The sequence below is a fragment of the Carcharodon carcharias genome, chromosome 4 (genome assembly GCF_017639515.1).
Source record: "Carcharodon carcharias isolate sCarCar2 chromosome 4, sCarCar2.pri, whole genome shotgun sequence".
NCBI lineage: Eukaryota > Metazoa > Chordata > Chondrichthyes > Lamniformes > Lamnidae > Carcharodon > Carcharodon carcharias.
Window position 1 is genome coordinate 182,242,715 of NC_054470.1, and position 23,935 is coordinate 182,266,649.

Below are 23,935 nucleotides of genomic sequence, written 5' to 3' on the forward strand. Positions count from 1 at the left end.
TTTGTGCACATCTGTTTAATGCAAAATTGACAATCAGGTCTTAAGTAGCCCGCAAGGTACAGCAGTAAACAAACCGATACCTCTGTAACCACACCCCCAACCCCACTGAAGCCGACAAGTGTAAATATTACAAAAAAATTCTGACAGTGTCATTGTACAGTACATTGTATATTTGTGCACACGGGGAAAATTAACACTGTAATCAATCTTATGATCCCGCTGCACAAGAAAGTTCAAACTTTACAATCGATCACTGTATTGCAGACAGGGCAAAAGTTCACTTCCAACTAGAATAAATGTTTTACAGCACAAAATAAAAGGATTAATAAGCGGTACGACATTCTTGATTGCGTGCTTTCTTTTTCCCCCCAGTTGAATTTTCTTGCTACGAATTCCCATGACAGCCAAGTTTAAAAAAAATAAAAACCGCGCTATGTGCGGTTGCCATGACATTACTGTGGCACAGAGCTGAAATTCCTGCACCTTGCAACTTTGCCCATCTCCTAAATGTGCAGGGTTGCACAGAATTGGAACCAGGTGGCTTCCAATAGGAAGGGGCAAAAAAAATAAAATCAAAACAGTAAAGAGGTCTCCAGTTCCTGCAGCACCTCCTCAAAGCACTTTTTTAAAGTGTCATTTTCTCTCAAAATGTGACCTCATTCAAGAGCAAAAAATAAAATACACAAAAAGAGAACCTGCTTTGTTTTTGTGGCTCTATTTAACTAACATATCCTAGATATTAAAATTCTGAGACTGCCAAATCATAATTGCAAATTGAAATCTTTTTATGTAAAAAAAACAAAAAAAATAATCACAGGCCAATTTCAGCTGCTGCTTTTAAAGAATAAAATGCTTAAGTACGACTGACTTCAGAAGCGGAACTCCTGTCCCTGCATGATCACGTGATCAATAAAAGCAGAGTTAATGTCTGTTTCAGTGAATGCTGCTGTCAGGTTTCTGATCATGCCTGATTTTGTCATTCTTCACCATGTAGATAAAATAGGCTAGAGTTTCCTTTTCATTGACTGGAATGGTCCTAAAATGACGACTGATCGTCTAGAAAAAGAAATTTTTAAAAATTAGAATATATCTGGCCATTTTCATTCGAAATGCATTACATTTCAAGCCTATTTCAGATACTTTCCTCCTGTGCGTAACCCACCGCTGCTTTCATAGACAAACCTACGCGACCCGTGAACTTAACCGTGACCCGCAGCATGAGATAATGGCTGCAGCACAAACAATTAATACTCTTTTTAAATCATTAATGAATGCATTGAAAATAGTACTTGGTCTCACCATCCCCTCAAGTCTCTCCGACTGCGGATAACATACCAACAGATCATAAAACTTAGCTGAAAAAGTATGAATCAAATTTATTAAGCAAGGTCAAAGATTAAAACCCACACTTCAGTAGGAACATAGGAATAGGAGGAGGCCATTTAGCCCCTGGAGCCTGCCCCGCCATTTATTGCTATGTGGCTGATCGGTGGCCAAATTCCAGGCTTCATTTAACTCTGCACCTCTTAAAACAGCTGAAGTCTTGAGGAACTGTCATCAAATGGATCATATAACCGTGAGGAAAAGTTTTATGCGAGACTGATCTCCCAGCAGCCTGATGAGGTTGTGAAACACACACAGTGAATGAGACGATCAGCCTAGATTATGTACGTTTTGGAGTATCAAAAGTTGCGCTCAAAAGGAGTCACCCGGAAAACAGACAAGTGGTTCACACTTTCGGGGCACGTCCAAACACAGGAAAGCCTCATTTACAGGACTGAGCAATCGTGAAAGCTCGTGTATAGAGAGCCCTAATACATAATGGGATTGTCACCAAAAGGAAACGTAGAAAGAAGAAACACTGTCTCACTCCTTAGGATTAAAGAAGATATTCACAAAATTGTACAAATTGCACGTGGTTAATTAATCACTCAATTACGAAGTAAACAGGCATTGTAAAGCTTAAGAAATAATGACAAGTTCATCATTTGGGGCAGTGCTGAACCACACAAACTGTGACACTCACATTTGAACCTTGGAGCATGTTAGGCTAGCTCAAGGATGATTACATAGAAACATAGAAACTAAGAGGAGTAGGCCATTCAGCCCTTCGAGCCTGCTCCGCCATTCATTATGATCATGGCTGATCATTCAACTCAATAGCCTGCTCCCACTTTCCGCCCATGTCCTTTGATCCCTTTCGCCCCAAGCGCTATATCTAACTCCTTGAAAATATACAAGTTTTGACCTCAACTACTTTCTGTGGTAGCGAATTCCACAGGCTCACCATTCTCTAGGTGAAGAAATTTCTCCTCATCTCAGTCCTAAATGGTCTACCCCATATCCTCAGACTGTGACCCCTGGTTCTGGACTCCTCCACCGTTGGGAACATCCTTACTGCATCTACCCTGTCTAGCCCTGTTAGAATTTTATGGTTTCTATGAAGATTCCCACTCATTCTTCTGAACTCCAGCGAATATAATCCTAACCGACTCAACCTCTCCTCATATGTCGGTCCCACCATCCCAGGAATCAGCCTGGTAAACCTTTGCCGCACTCCCTCTATAGCAAATACATCCTTCCTCAGATAAGGAGACCAAAACTGCACACAATATTCCAGATGTAGTCTCACCAAGGCCCTGTATAATTGCAGCAATACATCCCTATTCCTGTACTCGAATCCTCTCTCTATGAAGGCCAACATACCATTTGCCTTCTTTACCGCCTGCTGCACCTGCATGCTTACCTTCAGCGGCTGGTGTGTGAGGACACCCAAGCCTCCTTGCACATTCTCCTCTCTCAATTTATAGCCAGTTATTAATCTGCTTTCCTGTTTTTGCTACCAAAGTGGATAACCTCACATTTATCCACATTATACTGCATCTACCATGCATTTGCCCACTCACTCAGCTTGTCCAAATCACACTGAAGCATCTCTGCATCCTCCTCACAGTTCACCCTCCCACCCAGCTTTGTGTCATCTGCAAATTACATTTATTTCCCTCATCTAAATCATTAATATACATTGTGAACAGCTGGGGTCCCAGCACCGATCCCTGCGGTACCCTACTAGTCATTGCCTGCCTTTCGGAAAAAGACCCGTTTATTCCTACTCTTTGTTTCCTGTCTGCTGACCAGTTTTCTATCCATCTCAATACACTACCCCCAATCCCATGTGCTTTAATCTTACACGCTAATCTCTTATGTGGGACTTTGTCAAAAGCCTTCTGAAAGTCCAAATAAACCACATCCTCTGGCTCCCCCTCATCAACTCTACTAATAACATCCTTAAAAAATTCCAGTAGGTTTGTCAAGCACGATTTCCCTTTTGTAAATCCATGCTGACTCTGTCCAATTCTGCCACTGTTTTCCAAGTGCTCAGCTATTAAATCTTTAATAACGGACTCTAGAATTTTCCCCACTGCCGATGTCAGGCTGACTGGTCTATAATTCCCTGTTTTCTCTCTACCTCCCTTTTTAAATAGTGGGATTACATTAGCTATCCTCCAATCTGTAGGAACTGTTCCCGAGTCTACAGAATCTAGGAACATGACCACCAATGCATCCACTATTTCTAGGGCCACTTCCTTAAGTACACTGGGATGTAGGTTATCCTATGTGGGGATTTATCGACCTTCAATCCCAACAATTTCCCCAAGACTATTTCCCCACTAATACAGATTTCTTTCAGTTCCTCCCTCTCACTAAACCATGTGTTCCCCAACGTTTCTGGTATGTTATTAGTGTCCTCCTTTGTGAAGACCGAACCAAAGTATGTATTTAGTTGGTCAGCCATTTACTTGTTGCCCATTATAAATTTCCCTGTTTCTGACTGTAAGGGACCTACATTTGCCTTCACCCATCTTTTTCTCTTCACATAATGTATAGAAACTTTTACGGTCAGTTTTTACGTTCCCTGCAAGCTTGCTCTTGTACTCTATTTTCCCTTTCTTAATCAATCCCTTGGTCCTCCTTTGCTGAATTCTAAACTGTTCCCAATCCTCAGGTCTGTTGTTTTTTCCAGCCAATTTGTATGCCTCTTCCTTGGATTTAATACTACCTCTAATTTCCCTTGTAAGCCATGGTTTGGCCACCTTTCCTGTTTTACTTTTGCACCAGACAGGAATAAACAATTGTTGCAGTTCACCCATGTGCTCTTTGAATGTCTGCCATTGCTTATCCACCATCATCCCTTTAAGTAACGTTTCCCAATCCGTCATAGCCAACTTGCGCCTCATACCATCGTAGTTTCCTTTATTAAGGTTCAGGACCCTGCTCTCAGAATCAACTACATCACTCTCCATCTTGATGAAGAATTCCATCATATTATGGCTGCTCATCCCCAAGGGGCCTTGCACAAGTAGATTGCCAATTATTCCTTTCTCATTACACATTATGAGGACACTTGAGCTGGTCTCAACAGCTCGATGCTAGGGACGGGAAAATAATCAGTGTACTGTCAATCTAATTGTCAGCTCAGGGTCCTAGGATAGTGATGTGTGTGGACATCCAATGAGGGCAGGAGCATTCACAACTCTGAATCCCAAAACTGGCAGTATAGTGGTTATAGTTTTTTTTCTTTCATGGGATGTGGGTGACACTGGCAAGGCCAGTATTCATTGCCCAACACTAATTTCCTTTGAATTAAGTGGCTCACTAGGCCATTTCGTTGCTGTGGATCTGGAGTCCCATGGAGGCCAGACCAGGTAAGGGCAGCATATTTACTTCTCGAAAGGACATCAGTGAATCAGATGGGCTGTTATGACAAATGAAGATAGTTTCATGGTCACCATTACTGAGGCAAGCTTTCAATTTTATATTTTTAATTAATTTATTGATTAATTGAATCTAAATTCTACCAGCTGCCTTGGTGCGATTTGAACCTGTATCCCCAGAGAATAAGCCTGGGCCTCTGGATTACTGGTCCAGTGACATCTCCACTATCTCCCTTTGGATGGATCAGAGATCAAGAGTCTAAATCACACCATGACAGTTTAAAAACAAAATCTGGTACCATGTCCTAAAAACCCAACTGGTTCATTAATTAACATCCATTGGGGAAGGGAAATGGTCATCCTCACCTTGTCTGTCCCCACACGATTCAAGTCCCAACCAGTGACTGAGACTTAACTGGACTTGGAAGTGGCCTGCTGAGTCACTCAGTTGCAAAGCACCACCAAATAAGAGTTCAAGATGGTTCACCACCACTTTCTCAAGCAACTGAGGATTAGAGAATAAATACCATCCTTGTCAGTTACACCCACATCCCCAAAAATGAATCAAAATAAGTCCACTGATACTCAGTGCCTATGTTTATAAAGAAAGAATGGGCACTCCCTAGGCTGTTGGTATTTGAGTCACAAGGAAATGGCAGAAAGTGAACGTCATGGGGTGGGTGAACAAAAAAAGGGAGCAATTTAAAGTATGACTTGCATTTTACATGATGCCTTTTACAACCTCAGGACGTCCCAAAGCCCTTTAGAACCAATGAAGTATTTCTGAAGTGTAGTCAGTCACTCTGATAATATCAGAAGCACAGCAGCTAATTTGTGCACAGCAAGGTCCCGCAATCAAAAATGTGATCATGATCAGATAATTTGTTTTAGTGATGCTAGTAGAGGGACAAATGTTAGTCAGGGCACTGGGGATAACTCTCCTGCTCGTCTTCAAAATAAAAAAGCGTGGGACTGAGATGAAGGGAATTTTTTTTACTCAGAGGGGTGCGAATGTTTGGAATTCTCTATTCCAGAGGGTTGTGGAAGCTCAGAGATTGACAGATTTCTAGAATACCAATGACGTAAAGGGGTATGGGGATAGTGTGGGGGAAAAAGGCATTGAAATGGATGATCAGCCATAATTGTATTGAATGGCCAAGCAGGCACAATGGGCTGAATGGCCCACACTTGCTCTTATGTTCTACATCCGCCTGAAAGGGGCCGCTGTTTATCACCTCATCTGGAAGATGGAACCTCAAACAGTGCTGCACTCCCTCAGTATGACAGAATGTCAACCTAGATTTTTGTGTTCAAGTCTTTGAAGTGGGACTTGAGCCCACAACTCCTGACTCAGTCTACATTAGTAATTTAGCTTGGACATATTTCACAACATTAATATTGTATTTTCAATGACCAAGACAACACTTGTAACGATTTGAACTGGTAAATGATAAGATAAAAGCAAAATACTGCAGATGCTGGAAATCTGAAACACAAACAGAAAATGCTGGATAACCTCAGCAGCTCTAACAGCATCTGTGGAGAGAAAAACAGAATTAATGTTTCGAGTCCATATGAATCTTCTTGAGAGCTCTGAAGAATAGCTCCACTATTTACCTTCAGCCACCTAGGGTACTGAGAAAACTATTAGAACTAAAGGCTGACAAGTCCCCAGGACCTAATAGACTTCATCCTAGCATCTTAAAAGTAGCAGCTGTGGAGAAAATAGACGCACTGGCTGTAATTTTCCAAAATTCCCTAGATTCTGGAAAAATCCCATCAGGTTGGAAAATAGCAAATGTATCCAACTGCAGGCCAAGTAGCCTAATATGTCATAGGGAAAATGCGAGAATCTATTAAGGAGGTCAAAGCAGGGCACTTAGAAAATTTTAAGGCAATCAGGCAGAGTCAACACAATTTTGTGAAATCATGTTCAACTAATTTATTGGAGTTCTTTGAAGTAGTAATGAGCAGCACAAATAATGAGGAACCTGCAGATGTGGTTTACTTGGATTTCCAAAAAGCATTTTGATAAGGTGCCACATCAAAGGTTATGACACAAATAAGATCTCCTGGTGTAGGCAGCAACATATGAGTATGAATAGAAGATTAATTCGCTAACAGGAAGCAGAGAGTAGGGATAAGTGATCATTTTTAGGTTGGCAAGATGTGACAAGTGGAGCGCCACATGGATCGGTGTTGGAGCCTCAACAATTTACAATTTATATCAATAAATTGGATGAAGGGGCTGAGTATATGGTTGTTAAATTTGCTGATGACACAAAGATAGATAGAAAATAAGTTGGGAGCAGGACATGAGGAGTCAACAAAGGGATATAGAAAGGTTAAATGAGTGGACAAAAATTGGGTAGATGGAGCATAATGTGGGAAAATGTGAACTTGGCCACTTGGCAGGAAGAATAGAAAAGCAGTATATTATTTAAACGGAGAGATTGCAAAACTCTGAGGTGCAGAGGGATCTGGGTGCCCTGGTACATGAATCACAAGAAGTTAGCTTGCAGGTATAGAAAGTGATTTGGAAGGCAAATGGAATGTCATTCATTGCAAGTGGAATGAAATTTAAAAGGAAAGAAATTTTGCTACATTTGTGCAGGGTGCTGGTGATACCACATCTGGAGTACTATATACAGTTTTGGTCTCCTTATTTAAGAAATTGCATTTGAAGCAGCTCAAAGAATGTTCACTCGACTGATTCCTGGGAACAAAGGTTAGATAGGTTGAGCATGTAACCGTTGGAGTTTAAAGGAATGAGAGGTGATCTTATTGAAACATACAAGATCCTGCGGGGAATTGACAGAGTGGAGGCTGAGAGAATGTTTCCCCTTCAGAGAGAGACTAAAACAGAACTGTGGGGGTGGATGCAGGCACAGGGGTCTCCCATTTAACACCGAGACAAGGAGAGGTCTTTTCTCTCAGAGGGCTGTTAATCGATGGAATTCTCTTCCACAGAGAGGAGTGGTCATTGAATATTTTTAAACCTGAGTTAGATCGATCCTTGATTGACAACACAGTCAAAAGTGTATAGAGGGTGGAGAGGAAAGTAGCATTGAGGCCACAATCAGATTAGCCACATTCTTATCAAATGGTGGAGCAGGCTCAAGGGGCTGAATGGCCTACTCCCTCTCCTAATGCATATGTTTGTGTGCCCAAGTCCTAGCTTCGGAACTTTTCTCTCTATCTCTCTCTCTTTAAAATCCATCTCTTTGACCAATCTTTTTGTAACCTGTCCTAACCTCTCAGGTGTCAAATTTTGTTTGATTATTGCTACTGTCAAGTACCTTGGGATGCGTTGCTATGTTAAAGGCACTATATAAATGTAAGCTGTTGTGGGAACCTTTCCAGTGACAGGAATTACACAGGGAGAATCTTAATTATTTGAGGTGAAGTAATGCAGGGTTTCTCAGGGGCAGCACCCTTGGCCCAACATTCATTAGCTACTTCATCAATGTTCCTCCTTCTGTCACAAGGGGTCTTCACAATGTTTAGTCAGAGGAAATTGCTGCTCATCCAGTATTGGATGTCAGACTTGCAGCCTGACCATTCAGAAAGCGGGAAAATCAAAAAAGGTGATGGGAAGGCGCAGCTGGATGTCATGAGCGTACTACTGTGAAAACTAATGCTATTTTCGGGCAAATTAGAAGAAATCAAGAGCACAGCGCTCAGAAAGTTTATAACAAGGATACTAAACCCAGAGAGATTCAGCACAGATTCATCAGGGTGATACCAGGGATGGGAAATTATTAGTTACAAGGGACTTGGGATTATGAATGTTGAGGAGATGAATGTTAACAGGAGATTGAAGAGTGACCAATTTAAAATGGCCACATAGGTAATAAGAAATAATTTCTTTATAGAGAGCTCTGTTGAAGCAGGGAATGCTTTGCTGCAGGAGTGGTCTCGGAGACACCACTGCACCTTTCAAGGGAAAAATGGTTAAGTTTGTGAACAGATAAGGAATTCTCTCTCTAGATTGCTGTTGCACAGCCACAAAGGACCAATTGGCCGTCTCCTGTTAGTAAACTTCTCCAGTTCGAAGACTGGCCAAATGCCTATATCCCACTTCATTGGTCACATGCAGCCCATACTTTCATATTGTATCCTGCCATCTCAATGGCATTACTGTCGCTGATTTCCCCCACCATCAACATCTTGGCGGTTGCCATTGACCAGAAGCCAGACTGGACCAGCTATATAATTACTGTTGCTACAAGAGCAGGGAATTCTGCAGCCGGAAACACACAAGAACACAAGAATTCGGAGGAGGCGGCCATGCTCTGCCCCCCGAACCTGCTCCACCATTCGATAAGATCATGGTTAATCCAACTGTGGCCTCAACTGCAATTTCTTTTGGCCTTCTGTAGCCCTCAAGTAACTCACCAACTGTCTCCCCAAAAGTCAAGAGTGCATTGGAATACTCTCCACTTGCCTGGATAGCGTGGGTCCAACACACAGGAAGCTCAACACCATCCAGGACAAAGCAGCCTGCTTGATTGGCACCCCACCCACCAACAGTGTGCACCATCTACAAGATGCAATGCAGCAACACACCAAGATGCTACTCTTGACAGCAGCTTCCAAACCCACGACCTCTAACATCTCGAAGGACAAGGGCAGCAGATATATGGGAACACCGCCACCTACAAACACACCTCCAAGCCACTCGTGATCCTTCACTGCTGCTGGGTCAAAATCCTGAAACTCTCTCCCTAACAGCACTGTGGGTGTACCTACACCACATGGGCTGCAGCGGTTCAAGAAGGCAGCTCACCACCACCTTCTCAAGGGCAATTAGGGATGGGCAACAAATGCTGGCCTTGCCAGTAAGGTCAACACGCATGAAAGAATAAAATAAATCACTACCATTGCTGTCCACACAAGGCTTGAGTTGCAATACCCAAGAAAAGTTGATGTCAGTAGAGAATTTCCATCCAATCCATTCATTTTTGTCACCTCTCATCCAGTGATTAAACAGCCTCGGTAAAGATTATTCCTCCCCCCCCCAGAGTAAGTATTGAAACAAATGGATTGAAGGGTGATGGAACAGACAGCACACAGCCTACTTTCCCAGTCTATTTAAACAGCACCTCTGTGAGCTACGTCAAACAGGGTCTATTTAAAACAGAGTAACAACGAACTACGGCAAACAGAACGTACAATTGAAACTACAACAAAATATCACGATAAAAGCAGGGTCATTCTCCTGGAAAATGCAGTCAGTGGAGGATTGCTACACGATATAAATTACAAGCATAAAATCAAACCTAGTCACTTAACTTCAGGGATGATGACGAGGCAGTTACCCAATTACATCTAATCTGTTGGCACCATGTGCAGTCTTATATTTTACCTGCTGAGTGAGCCATACTAAAAATTCATATTTTAAAACCCATATTTGTAAAGGGTCAACTCTAATGATTGCTACTGAGCATGTGCATAGGGAGCTACACAGTGATGACACTCACTGAGGGGAATTGAATGTAAAGCAGCTCAGAGTAGCTCCACCTATGTCTTGATCTTATCCAACCCATGTAAATAGTTAGCATGTAAATAAATGGTTTTGAATAAAAGGCCATTGCCACCAGCAATGAGTAAGGTGTCAATGAATCCCAAGGTAAACCTACAATAACAGAATATTGGGGATTTGAACAAAGGGAAAATTTACGAACATTGTGTAATTTTGCAGCACTATTCACAATTCAGCATATGGACTTGGCAAAGCAATTTTAATATAAGCATCACCCATTCTGCCATCCGCTTATTTTGCTAGCACCAGCTAACAACAGGCAAACAAATACTTTGGAACAAAATGAGGATGCATAATACCTCAGCTAGCTGAGCTTTATTTAGTCCAGGTCTGGTCTGTAGTTTGAAGTGTCTCTTGTAACGCCTCAGTGTGTTTACTTGCAATTGAAACAAATCAACCTAAAATTAAAGAAATAAAAAAAAAGGTTGAACATCTTCCAGGCAAATCAAGTTGGCAATCAAAACATAAATTGAGAAATCATCTCGAAATACAGAATGTTGATTGACAGTGTGTGTGGGAGGTTATTTCAGAAGGTAAGAATTGAAAAACAGTAAAAGCTTATGGATGTGAACAAGACTTTCCACCCCAATTCTCCCATCCACAAACATCAGTTGCAGGCTGTGACATCTCCCATTGCAAGCTCTCAACTATAACTACCTAAAGTAATATGTCTAAAGAGAACAACCTAGAACTGACAACATAGGAAAAACTACTGATCAAAGTGCATTAAATTCATGTTCCAGTAAATCTACATTGGTTAGAGGAATGGTTGCAGGAAATCCTATTCATTGGGACTGCAGCGGTTCAAGGCGGCAGCTCACCACCATCTTCTCAAGGGCAACTAGGGATGGGCAATAAGTGCTGGCCCAGCCAGTGATGTCCACATTCCATAAACGAATAAAACAAAACATGACTATAGGGAAAGTCTGAGGTTGAGGGTCTAATTGGACTGCTCTATCAAAGAGCACGATAGCCCAAATCTCTGTCTCTGCTGTAAGTTTTTACGATTCTGCATATGTTGATAAAATACTCTATCAGATCCCCCCTGCCCCACTTCATTTATCTCCCTCTGAAGAGGCTGAGGTTAGCTCCTTGGCTGCAGCTGCCTTTTGCATTGCATAAGTGGCCATTTTCTCTTCCAAGCCTGGACAGGACAGTGATCACCCTCGGACTATCTACACATGATAAGGAAGAGCAGGACGGACAGCATGCATGCAGTTCCGACACATCTTCACCAAGGTTCCCACGCCAATGCACATCTAGCCAGTCACAAGGAGAGGCAAAGTTTTTGACTTTCAGGAACACAAGTACAGGTCAAAGGTGAAACTCAAATGCCATGCTCAGGTCAGTTAAAAGGAACAATTCCGTTCCTAGTATTAAACCACAAATCCTTCTGGCCAGGGTACCTCTGGTGACATAAAATAGGTTTAGCTATCAAGTAGGTCTAGAGTGTTACTGAATTATTGCAAAAAAGAGAAAGGCTTGGCATTTATATCATAGCTTCCACTGCCTCAGAGCATCCCAAAGCACTTTTTTTTTTGTTCGTTCATGGGGTGTGGACATCACTGACTGGGCCCTTGAGAACTGATTAAATGTCATTTCAGGGGGCATTTGAGAATCAACCTCATTGCTGTGGATCTGGAGTCACATGTAGGCCAGACAGCATATTTCCTTTCCTAAAGGACATTAGTGAAGCTAGATGGGCTTTTCCGACAATCGATAATGGTTCCATGGCCGATGTTAGATTTCTAATTCCAGATTTTTTAAGATGTAATTCAAATTTCACCGTGGTGGGGTTTGAACCCGGAAATTACCCAGGGAATTTGGAGTACTAGTCCAGTGACAATACCAATATACCACCACTTCCCCTGTGATACTTAATTGGATACTTCTAAAGTACATTTACTGTTGTAAAATATGGAAACATAGCTGCCAATTTGTGCATAGCAAGGTCCCACAAATAGCAAAGACCAGATACATTTTATTTCAAAGTGAAGTTGGTTGTAGGATAAATATTAGCCAGGACACAGAGGAGAATTCCACTGTTCCCTTTAAAATAGCGCCATAGAGTCTTTTATGCCTATCAGAAGGGGCAGACGAGGCTTGGGTTTAGTGTCTCATCTGAAAAAACAGAGCACATCGGAGAGTGCAACACTCAGTGCTGGACTGGAATATTGAGCTAGATTTTGTACTCTATTCTAGGGTCTGCGATTTGAACCAATAGCCTCCTGATACAGACAAAGTGATTCTATCACAGCTGATATGCCCTTAACTAAACCAAACCGTATAAATCTACCGCTTTTGGGAAGAGTTATTCAAAAGGTTAATTTACAAATGTTTAATTTTACTCAAACTATGGACTGTTACAACATTAATGAGTCAACAGTAATGATCCCTCTGGAAACAACTTGGAAAGAAATTGGTCTGTGATCAGCATCCACAAAATATATTAGCATGAGCCAGTGCCTCTTTGGAATAGTCACCGTGGCTAAGACTCCAGGGACCTGAACACAACCTACACTGACTGAAAGAATGCTACACTGTCAGAGATGCTGTCTTTTGGACGATATATTTATTACAAATCCAAATTTTATAAGGTTGTTATGATTTGGGACTCTCTCTTCAGTTTAGCTTAAAACAGAGGAATGGGGTCATGATACCTGCTCTAAATCATGCCTGACATAGAAACTAGGAGGTGCAGGCCATTCAGCCCTTGGAACCTGCTCCGCCATTCAACATGATCATGGCTGATTCTCTATCTCAATGCCATATTCCCACTTTCTCTCCATACCCCTTGATGCCCCTAATATCCAAGAAATTATCAATTTCTTTCTTGAATATACTCAGTGACCCGGCCTCCACAGCCTTCTGTGGTAGAGAATTCCACAGGTTGACCACCCTCTGAGTAAAGAAATTTTAACAAGTTTGGGCAGCTTGGTTGGTAAAGATTAAAGGTAGGTTTAGGTTGTTTTTACTGGGAAGGTAGTGCAAGATGTTCACACTTGTGAACAATGGCAAGGGCTTCTGTGGTAACTGTGTGTAGGTGGTTAGTCTCCAAGTCTCAGAGAGGTGATAGGAATGTCAGGTTTTATGAACGGTTATACTTTAAAACTCTCTATTTAATTTCAAGATAGATGGGCTTGGGGGTTTAGAAGATAGTTGATCAGCAAATTTACCTGGATACAAGGCCAATGTGATTCACATTGCCATGGAGATCAGCTTTGAGGGGGAAAACTAGCCATTAGAAAGCTATCATAGTAGCGGCGTACAAGGTTTTCTTAAGATATCCCTGACAGGCCAGTTTGCAAGAACCTGAGAAAGCAGAGGACTAGAAGTAGCCAATCAGAATGTGGTTGGAAGCTTGAGGTTGGATTGAGGAGATCAAGTTCATGAGGATTTAAACAAGAGTGGAAGGTTTGCCTAGGTTTGGCAGCAGGAAGGAATCTCCAGGATAGCCCTCACTGTGAAAATCAATTCAGGGATTATAAATTATCTGGCTGGAAAAGGGAAATGGAAACAAGGCATTGGAAGCTGAGAATAGCTTTGGACCAGGTCCTACAGATTGCAGAGTCTACTTAAAGGACAGAGTAAAGTGTAAACTTGACAGGAGATTTTCTGCCATCTTAAACGTTAAATGGAAAAACTTTTGTCGTTCAGGGTATAAATTAATGTCACACTACTTCAGTTGGCACTGTTGCTTTTAGTTTGTTTATTACAGTAAAAGTCTTAAAATTGAAATCTTGACTCCAGGGCCACAATTTCAAAATAAGGGGAAACCTACATAGGACCGAGATAAGGAGAATTTTTTTAAACTCGGGGATTGCAAAATCTTTGGAATTCTCCACCCCTAAGGGCTGTGTATGTTTAAAGTAAAGATTGATAGATTTCTAAATATTGATGACATAAAGTGATATGAGGATATGTGGGGAAAAAGGCATTGAAGTGGATGATCAGCCATGATCGTAATGAATGGAGGACCAGGCCCATTTGGGCTGAATAGCCTACTCCTGCTTCTATGTTCCCAACTTACTGCCTGATCCTTTCAGTCAGGGGAAATTTGAATAACGTTTTAAAAAGTTATCAATCTCTTCGGGTATTGTAAAACATTAAACTAAGGCCCCGTCTCCTCCCTCAGTGGATGCAAAAGATCCTGTGACACTATTTCAAAGGAGGAGCAGGAGGAAGTTCCTCCTGGTGTACTAGGACAAGATTTATCTAGCAACCATCATTAAAACCGAAATACCTGGAAAAACTCAGCAGGTCTGGCAGCATCGGTGGTGAAGAATAAAGTTGACGTTTCGAGTCCTCATGACCCTTCAACAGAACTAAGTTAAAATAGGAGTGGGGTGAAATATAAGCTGGTTTAAGGTGGGGGGTGGGTGTGGTTGTAGGGACAAGCAAGCAGTGATAGGAGCAGATAACCGAAAGATGTCACAGACAAAAGAACAAAGAGGTGTTGAAGGTGGTGATATTATCTAAAAGAATGTGCTAATTAAGAATGGATAGCAAGACAGGCAAGGTACAGATAGCTCTAGTGGGGGGTGGGGTGAAATAAGATTAAAAGGGCATAAAATGTATAGATTTAAAAATAATGGAAACAGGTGGGAAAAGAAAAATCTATATAAATTATTGGAAAAAACAAAAGGGAGGGGGAAGAAACAGAAAGGGGTGGGGATGGAGGAGGGAGTTCAAAGTCTAAAGTTGTTGAACTCAATATTCAGTCCGGAAGGCTGTAAAGTGCCTAGTCGGAAGATGAGGTGCTGTTCCTCCAGTTTGCGTTGAGCTTCACTGGAACAATGCAGCAAGCCAAGGACAGACATGTGGGCAAGAGAGCAGGGTGGAGTGTTAAAATGGCAAGCGACGGGGAGGTCTGGGTCATTCTTGTGGACAGACCGAAGGTGTTCTGCAAAGCGGTCGCCCAGTCTGCGTTTGGTCTCTCCAATGTAGAGGAAACCACATTGGGAGCAACGAATGCAGTAGACTAAGTTGGGGGAAATGCTGCTTCACTAGAAAGGAGTGTTTGGGTCCTTGGACAGTGAGGAGAGAGGAAGTGAAGGGGCAGGTGTTGCATATTTTGCGTATGCATGGGGAGGTGCCATAGGTGGGGGTTGAGGAGTAGGGGGTAATGGAGAAGTGGACCACGGTGTCACAGAGGGAACGGAATGCCGCGGAGGGGGGGGGTGGGGGGTGGTGTTTGTGTGTGTGAAGGGAAGATGTGTTTGGTGGTGGCACTAGGGCTATCTATACCTTGCTTGTCCTGCTTTTTACCCTTAATGTCACCTATTAGCACATTTCTTAGCTAATATCACCACTGTCAACACCTCTTTGTCCTGTTGTCTATGACATCTTTTGGCGATCTCCACCTATCACGGGCCCTCTATCCAGCTCTGCCTGTCCCAACCCCACTTAAAACAGCTTATATTTCACCTCTCTTCTATTTTTTTCTTAGTTCTGTTGAAGAAACGTTAACTGTGTTCCTCTCCGCAGATGCTGTCAGACCTGCTGAATTTTCCAGGTATTTTTATTCTGGATTTCCAGCATCCGCAGTTTTTTGCTTTTACATAAGAAAAAGCTCATTCTATTTGTGATAACAAGCATTATTTTTAAACTAGAGGGGTAAAGTGAAAGAAAGTGACAAATACATAATAAATCTTAAATATCACATCCCCGCAAGCATTGGAAAAAGAGGGGCTTTGGAAGGTAGCACTAATGCATAAATAGACATATCTCGTACAATCACCACCTTTCTCTTCTTCTCAGGGTCAAATCAGATCATATGCTGAGGCATTGTTCCCATGCATGAAATCAAATATGACTAAAGGAAGTTTACCAATAAATTATGCAGGAAAGCCCTTGGGCAGGAAATCTGGAGGGAGTAAGTTGTGGAAATTTATATAAATAAGGCCTTTCAAGTGGCTTATCCAGCGAGTAACCGAATCAGAGGTCAGCAAAAGCCTAGCTTCAATCCACACCTGTGCATTGTTTGCCACTTTTCATATGGGCAGTGGTTGGGTTACAATTGGCCTTGGAAGTCCAAGATGCATAATCAAAGCAGGGCACTACAATTGGCCTTGATGTCCTTGGTTCAGTGCACATGTTCCTAATCACTCATCCAGTGATCTCAGTTGGGCGTGTACGCATCCAGCACATTGAACGCAGACCTGATTGTACTTGGTCATGATGCCTACCCCACACTGGGCAGACAGATGCTGTTCACCACTGGCGTGAACGATATCCACCTGGGTAAGGTACCAGAGGGCAACTTCCATTTGTGAATCTTGGCAAGGGATCAGCATATTGAACAGCTGGAAATTTAGGTATAGAAATTCAATGTAAAAAGCAAGTAAAATTTTAAAACTTGATTATGAAAAGTCCCTAAAAAAACCACTCTAACTCCCAGCATTGGACACATTTACCTCTGGGGATTCCGCATCGTGATCTGGTGAATCACCCCCATCATCATCACTACCTTTCCTCTTCCTCTTATTTCGCACACTTTGTATGAAACTTTTGTGAAAGTCACATATGTACAGATGTCGAACCTGAGAAATAAGTGTAAAAAGAAAGCAGCACAAGTTACAACACACTGTAGTCATAAGTTCATAAGAAATAGCAAACTCATTACAGAATGCTGGTGAGGCAGATATAGCAAGAGAGCAGTGATGGCTGAACTTGAGTTAAGATCAGTTTTCCCCAAGTTTACAATGAAGCAGTTCCCGATACCTACAGTTCACCTAGTTGGACTCAAAACTCTTTCATGGCCAACTACAAACTGTCCTGATTGGTTTGGGAGGTTATGGGGAAGGAAGGGCAAGGAGAGTCTCTTTGGGATTAAGTTGACTACAAAAGACACATGCCTGATATTTCTCCACAGCAGTCTAAGTTATCATATATCTCGGCCATTGAGGCTTGCAACATTCCAGAACACTGCTGGCTGACTAAACAAGCTGGCTCATTGATGGGACATGAAGGGTAGAATTACCATTAGGGACTGGGCTCTTTCCACTCCAATAGCCCTGCAAGTTAATGAATGAATAAATGACTTGCATTTATATGGTGCTGCCCATGGCCCAAGGGTGTCCGTAAATGTTTTACAGCCAATTAAGTACTTTTGAAGTGTAGTCACTGATGCAATGTAGGAAACGCAACAACCAGTTTGCACACAGCACAATCCCAACAACAGCGATGACCAGGTAATCCATGCTTGTGATGTCAATGGAAGGATAAATGTTGACCAGGGCACCAGGGATAAGTGCCCTGCTCATCTTCAAAATGGCACCATGGAATCTTTTATGTCCAGCTGTGGACAGACAGGTCTAATGCCGCATCTGAAAGATGGCATCTCTGACAATACAGCACTCCCTCAGTGCTGAAAAGGGTGATCAGCCTATATTTTGGTGCTCACGTCTCTGGAGTGGGACTTGATCCCACAACCATCTGGCTCAGAGGTGAGTGATGCCCACTGAGCCAAGGCTGACCTTGTCCTAACCTGCTTACTTATATACTTTGTCAGAAAGCAGTTTGGATGCATTTGAGTGGCACTTGCCAACCTACTTAGGTAAACGGGTTGCGCCCCTGCAGCAGGAGTGTGAACTGCACATTTGGGAAAACATAAATGCTTGTGCCTAAAGCAAACGGAGAAAGACACACAACTAGTGATGATGGGTTATCTCACAGAGCACACAGATTTAAATTAATTAGCAGAGGAGTGGGAAGCAAGGCGACAAAAGAATTTCATTTTTACGAAGCAAGTTCTGATCTGGAGTGGAAGCTGATTCAATAGTAACTTTGAAAGGGGAACTGGATACATACTTAAAAAGAAAAAAATTGCAGTGCTATAGGGAAAGAAAAGGGGAGCAGGGCGAATGGTAGATATTTCAGAGCTAACACAGAGCAAGACCATTCGACCCAATGTATGTTTTATGATTCTATGTCAACTCCTCAGTGGTAAAAGTATAGGATTTCTAATAACAGAAATTAAACAACATTGGTTAAGTGTTTTCAAAAACTTTTCAACTGTTTTTGAAAACTTTGAAGCTGGGTAACAAACCTCAAGTCAAGTTTAAGGTTTTACTCCAGTCATCGTTCAAAATTTAAAACAAATAATAAAATTTCTAGGTCATGAATCAGATGGTACTTATTTCAAGAATGACCTAGTAAATGACACTGTAGCAATAAAAACAAGTACAGTGTGCCACATAACACAAAGCCAAGATTCCTCATACACAGAGGTGTCAGCATTGACTCAGTGGCAACACTCATATCTGAGTCAGTAGGTTGTGGGTTCAAGGCCCACTCCAAGTGACTAGAACACAAATCTTATTCTAGTCATCGTCATCTCCAGTGCTTGGCAATCCTACTCACTGTGTTGACAACTATACTGGCCTTTGCAACTATAGCTGCAGCATTGTTGCTGCAATTATTGTGCACTTGGTCACATAGTTGCAACAACCACCTATATTTATATATGTAGTACCTTTAAATGCAGTAAAACAATGCTTAACAGGGAGCGTCATCAGGCAAAAATTGACACCAAACCACATAAGGGGTAATTAGGACAGGGGGGTGAAAAGTTTAGGCAAAAGAGGTGGGCTTGAAAGAACATCTTAAAGAGTCAATGCTGGAGAGGTTTCGAGTGGACATTTCAGAGCCTAGGACCTAGACAGTTGAAGTCACAGCCACCAATAATCAGACGAGAGAAACCAGGTATCATCAAGAGGTTGAAATTGAGGAACGGAGAAGGTAATAGGCTGAAGATTACAGAAACAGGAGGGGCAAAAGCTGGTTAGGAATTTCAGCAATCAGGAGCAAAAACTTTGTGACGGGAGCCAGGCACACAGAAAATTGAGCAACATCACAGATAGAGGTGGTCCCTGCCAGTGCTGCTTTGCAACTAGTCACTGAAATGTTTACAAGTGATGTCCCATTTTCCTTATTGCTTGCATAGGTAAAGAACTCTTGTTCACTGGCAATTGTTCCTTCCAATATTACTCAGTACTATAAACACCTCACTGCAACAAAAAAATATTATGCTCTCTCACCCTGGACAGACCTGCTGCCAAATCTAGCCCCTGTGAAGTAGCGGTTGGCCTCAAAGTGCTTCACAATCAAGAAGTTAACACCAATAGTAATTAAGCTGGAGTTCCAATTGCCGATGCCAAATCTATATGTGATAATACTGTCTGCTCTGAATATGAAAAACTCTCAGCACACAGTTCTACGAAGGAAACTGCCCCCGTGACTGCTTAGCTCCCACGTTCAGACCAGTCCTTTCCGAGCCACTACACAATAGAGCAGGAAGTTGCCAGGATTGATCCGTGGTCTAAGAGTTATTTGATCTCCAGTAGGGAAACTTGTGGTGATAAAATTGATTACAACAAAATTTGCACTGCAGTTGGAGGTGGATGGAGGGAGAGCAGAGGAATGAGACTAACTGGACAGTTCTACCTAAAAGCTTCCCTCCATTTGCATAGGCTGAAAGAGCCTTGCAGCACACCGAGACCGGTTCACCCCAATATGCTAGATAGAAATGAGAAATAAGTGGGCATTCTTGATTGCTATACAATGCTGGAAAGTGCACAACTCAAATAGATTCATGTGTGATTGTGATGCCCTCATGAACAAAAAGCTTGCCCCCACTGACTATCCCTACTCATAACAGAAACTGCTAGCATAGGGGAAGCTTCCAAAAGAGTCTCGCTGCCCAAGGAAGCTGGTGTCAGGTCAAATCAAATGAAATCAAGAAAAGCAAATTTCCCCTTTCTCACCCTGCTCCAAAACACAGCTCATCACATCGCACAAAAATCATCTCTCATCTAATACACTCTCCAACCCAGCAATTCAGCAAGGTGGCAACCATGACTCAGTGAGCATCACGCCCGCATCTGGGGCGGGAGGGTTGTGGGTTCATGGCCCACTCCAGAGACAGGAGTATATATCCCAGACGGGCACTCCAGTACAGAACTGAGGGAATGCTTCACAGCCACCATTGAGCCAAGGTCTATCTGGCCCCTCGGGTGGTCATTCAAGATTCCATAGCACTCCTCAAAGGTCAACGGCATTGTCACCAGTGCCCTGGTCAATGTTCGTACCTCAAATCAAAATTGCTTTCTATGGGACCTTGCCACATGCAAATCAGCTGCAGTGACTACACTTCAAAAGTACTTCAGCGGCTGTGAAGTACTTTAGGGCAGCCAGAGGTCAAGAAAGGAACTGTATAAATGCAAGTTCTATTGTTTTTTTTCCATTGTCTCTGGTGCCCTACATTGGCTCTTTCTTTGATTCCCCATATAGCATCAACTCACCCAGCCTCACTACAGTTCCATAGCCCACATTCAGTTCAAACAGGTGGTAATTCCTCCTGTGAGAACCTAGGCTGTGCTTCAGCGGGCTGTTTGACCAGGAGAGCAGCACAAGCCAAAATATATTTTTGCTTGATGCTTGTATAGACACTCCAGCTCATTCGGGCAGGGAGTTTGGGGGTGGGGAGGGGAAATGGGGGTCTCAGATGAGGAGGCATAGTCAAAAAATTAGAACCAGATCTTTCAAGGGCTAAGTTAGGAAACACTTCTACACAAAAACAGTGGTAGAAGTTTGCAACTCCTCTGACGTAAGAACTCAAGAGTAGACTGCACAGCCCTTCGAGCCTGCCTCACCATCATGACTGATCATCTGCCTTAATTCCACTTTCCCACTCTCTCAGCATATCCCTCAATCCCGAGGCATCAAAAAGCTTTCAAAATCTTCCCCAGCCACTTGTAATTTTAAATTTGAGAATGATAGATTGTTATCCAAAAGCATTAAGGGATGTGAGGAAAAGAAACATTTATGAAGTTTGGTCTCAGTTCAGACATGAACCCAGTGAATGGTGAAACAAGCTAAATGGCCTCCTCCTATTCCTATGTTCCATTAGGGTCAATGGGCATCCATCCAGGAGCCAGCCCCTGGTTGATATCCCTTTCTCTTAAGCCAGTCGCTCAGTGCAATGGTTAAGACCCCACCACCTCCCTCGGTGACACGAGTTAAAAGTAGAAGCAATCGAGAATTAAAGCCGGTGCTTTCTTGACCTGTTACGATGTCCTTCCAAAACTGGGCTGCTCCAATTTTACCAACTCTGCAAATGCAAATGTAACGTTCTTGCCTGGGCAACGACTTGACTCAAGTCAGGCCGGCGTTCACTCTGTCGCCACAGATTCCCCAATGTTAAACTGTAGGTCACAGCAGACGTACAATTGACGCGAGTTTGAACACACCATGTGGAAAAGCTGCTCTTTTACAACCAGGATATCAGATAAACAGAGTTAACATATCCCGACCGGACGTTTTAATTTTTAACTGAAAGATTCTCTCGTTGGCAGGTTAAGTCGTAACAGCGTGTTGAAATATACTATGTTTCAGGCCTTTGATGGACCTCATGACAGTCTTGTTTCACATCAGCTTATAACTGCTGACCGCAGATACTGGAAATTGTTCGCCCTCTCTCCTTTCCCACCCCGCTCCCCAATCATCCTTTATTGACAATGCTACTTTGGTCACTTTGCGGAATATAAAAGGCGGGGGGGGGGGGGGGGGGTGGTGGAGAGAGGGAGAGAAGAGAAATAATTAAGAATCAACAGACTTACGTTCTTGTCGGTTTCCAGTTTGAGTTTCTTCTGTGAAATACTTTTCTGGATCCTCTTGCTGAAGCTGGCGTTGCCGGCAGGGCGGTTGCACCTCTCTCCATCATCAACCAAACAACAAATGTGGCCAAATCCTGGAGCCCCGGCGCCGCCATCCCGGCTGTCTTCCTCGGTACTAAAACCGTTCATTTTTTTTCTCTCCCTCTCTCCTTATGAAAACCCTTTTCTTGTTTCCCTCAAACACCCCCCTCCCCCTTTCAGAGAACGGGTCTATCAACTCAACGCAAGTGTGTGGGTTCGAGACCGGCGGCAGCACTTAGTTCCACAACGAACAACGAAAAAAGAACTCTTTCTAAAATATATACATATATATATAGAATTCAATATGGCAGAAAGTCTCTCTTTAACGCCGGGTTAAAGAACTCACATTGCAACTTTCGCAGTGGGAGGGAGGGGGTTTAATTCTTGTTTTTAAACAAAAATTACAACTCTCCAAGAAGCTCACAATGGCCGAGCTGCTCCATGCAAAGCCCTTTACAACAATTATTCGCTTTCTTGCGCCGATAATGCGCGTCTTTGTAGAAGAGAAATAAAAAAAAGGGGGGGAGCGGGGAGGCTGGAAGAGAAAAAGAAAATTATCCACCAGGATTAAAGTATGGTGTTTTCATTCAGCCTTGGACACGTACAATACAAACCTCGAGCTTAAATGGATAATAAAGCAGCGCACCATACGTATTACACACGCTTTTTTCCCCCTTTTTAAAAAAATGGTAAGGGGAGGAGAATGGAAACAAAAACACACACGACAACAGCAAAATATAATAAATTACATTGACGTCCGCCCGCTGCAGGAAGACTTTGCCTGCAGTACTTGGGCTGCTTCTGGCGAACAGCTGTTGCCATGTACCAACGTTCCAAATGGAATCAGGAAATAATGCCCCTGCATTGATACATTACCAGCGTTCCAAACCCGGGGAGGGGAGGGGCTGACCGCCTTCGCCGCCGTGCACCACGGGAATTGTAGTTCCTTGCCGTGCGACGCCGCGCACATCACGTGCCCCTACCGGCCGGTGACGAGAACTACACGTCCCAGAATGCCGCGCTCCGCAGCTTGCGCAGGCGGGTAGTCTCAACGCGGAAGAAGTGCCTGTGTGTGTGTGTAAAAGGGGGAAAAAAAACAAATGAGCGCAGCATTTTTTTTTCAAATTTTTTTTTGCTCAGCAGCTGACGTCTCGCATTTCACTCGGGCGAGTGTCGTGGCCGTAGTAAGAAGCAAATTAACATTTTAAAAAGTGTGCAATTCAAATTGTAAAAGGTTGCAGCAGTGCACTAATTTGTGATAAAGCAAACTGAACCTAATAACAGTGCCAACAAGCGCCTTTCTTAAAAATAAAAATTATCGGGAGTTCCTTTTTCGATCGAATGTTGTACCGGTGGAGTTGAAATCGCTGCTACGTTATTTAAGCCTGTGTGCATGTTCCAGTCCACTTTCTAACCATTCTACAGTCTCTTTACTTTGTTCCGCACCAGACAATATTTTAAATCCTAAACCTTGGTACTTTAACAGGTTACATGATTCAAGACTTTCTGAAGCTGGTCGCATAAATCTTGTGCCTATCCCGAATACTTGGCAACTATAGAGAGGAACGAGGTTGTACAATTTACACGTATATTTCTCCGAGATCACGTGTGAACCCAGTAAGTACAGTTTAGAGGCTGGCAACGCAAAAGTTAAGTTTAAAAACAAAGATCCTGCCCCAGAGACGTAGTAAATTACGATTGGATTTAAAAAAATACTATTGTAAAATAGAGTGGTGAAAGTCAAGGCGACTGAGTGACAAAAAGCACAATGGCTGATCCTGCAGTAGGAAGAGGTCTGGGCCTGCAATACCATACATAATGGATTACAGTTCTTGGTGTGACGTTAACAGGAAGCGTTGAGCACAGGGGAAGAAAAACTCGCTGCGAGACATTCACAGTGCGTTCTAGTACTGGGGCAGCCGCCTCTAATTTATTTCTGGCTGTCGTTTAAGAGAGAACTCAAAATGTACAGAACA

At 42.7% G+C, this 23,935-nt stretch overlaps 1 protein-coding gene across 1 annotated transcript; it reads right to left on the reverse strand.

Annotated features, from left to right (window-relative positions):
- On the reverse strand, positions 1–22,908 carry sap30l (sap30-like). The gene is made up of 4 exons (XM_041186856.1): positions 21,882–22,908; positions 16,677–16,802; positions 10,560–10,658; positions 1–1,056 (listed from the first exon to the last, which is right to left on the reverse strand). The coding sequence occupies exons 1-4, from the start codon at positions 22,065–22,067 to the stop codon at positions 934–936; spliced, it is 534 nt and encodes a 177-aa protein (XP_041042790.1). The 5' UTR covers positions 22,068–22,908; the 3' UTR covers positions 1–933.
- Between the last annotated feature and the right edge of the window lie 1,027 nt (positions 22,909–23,935).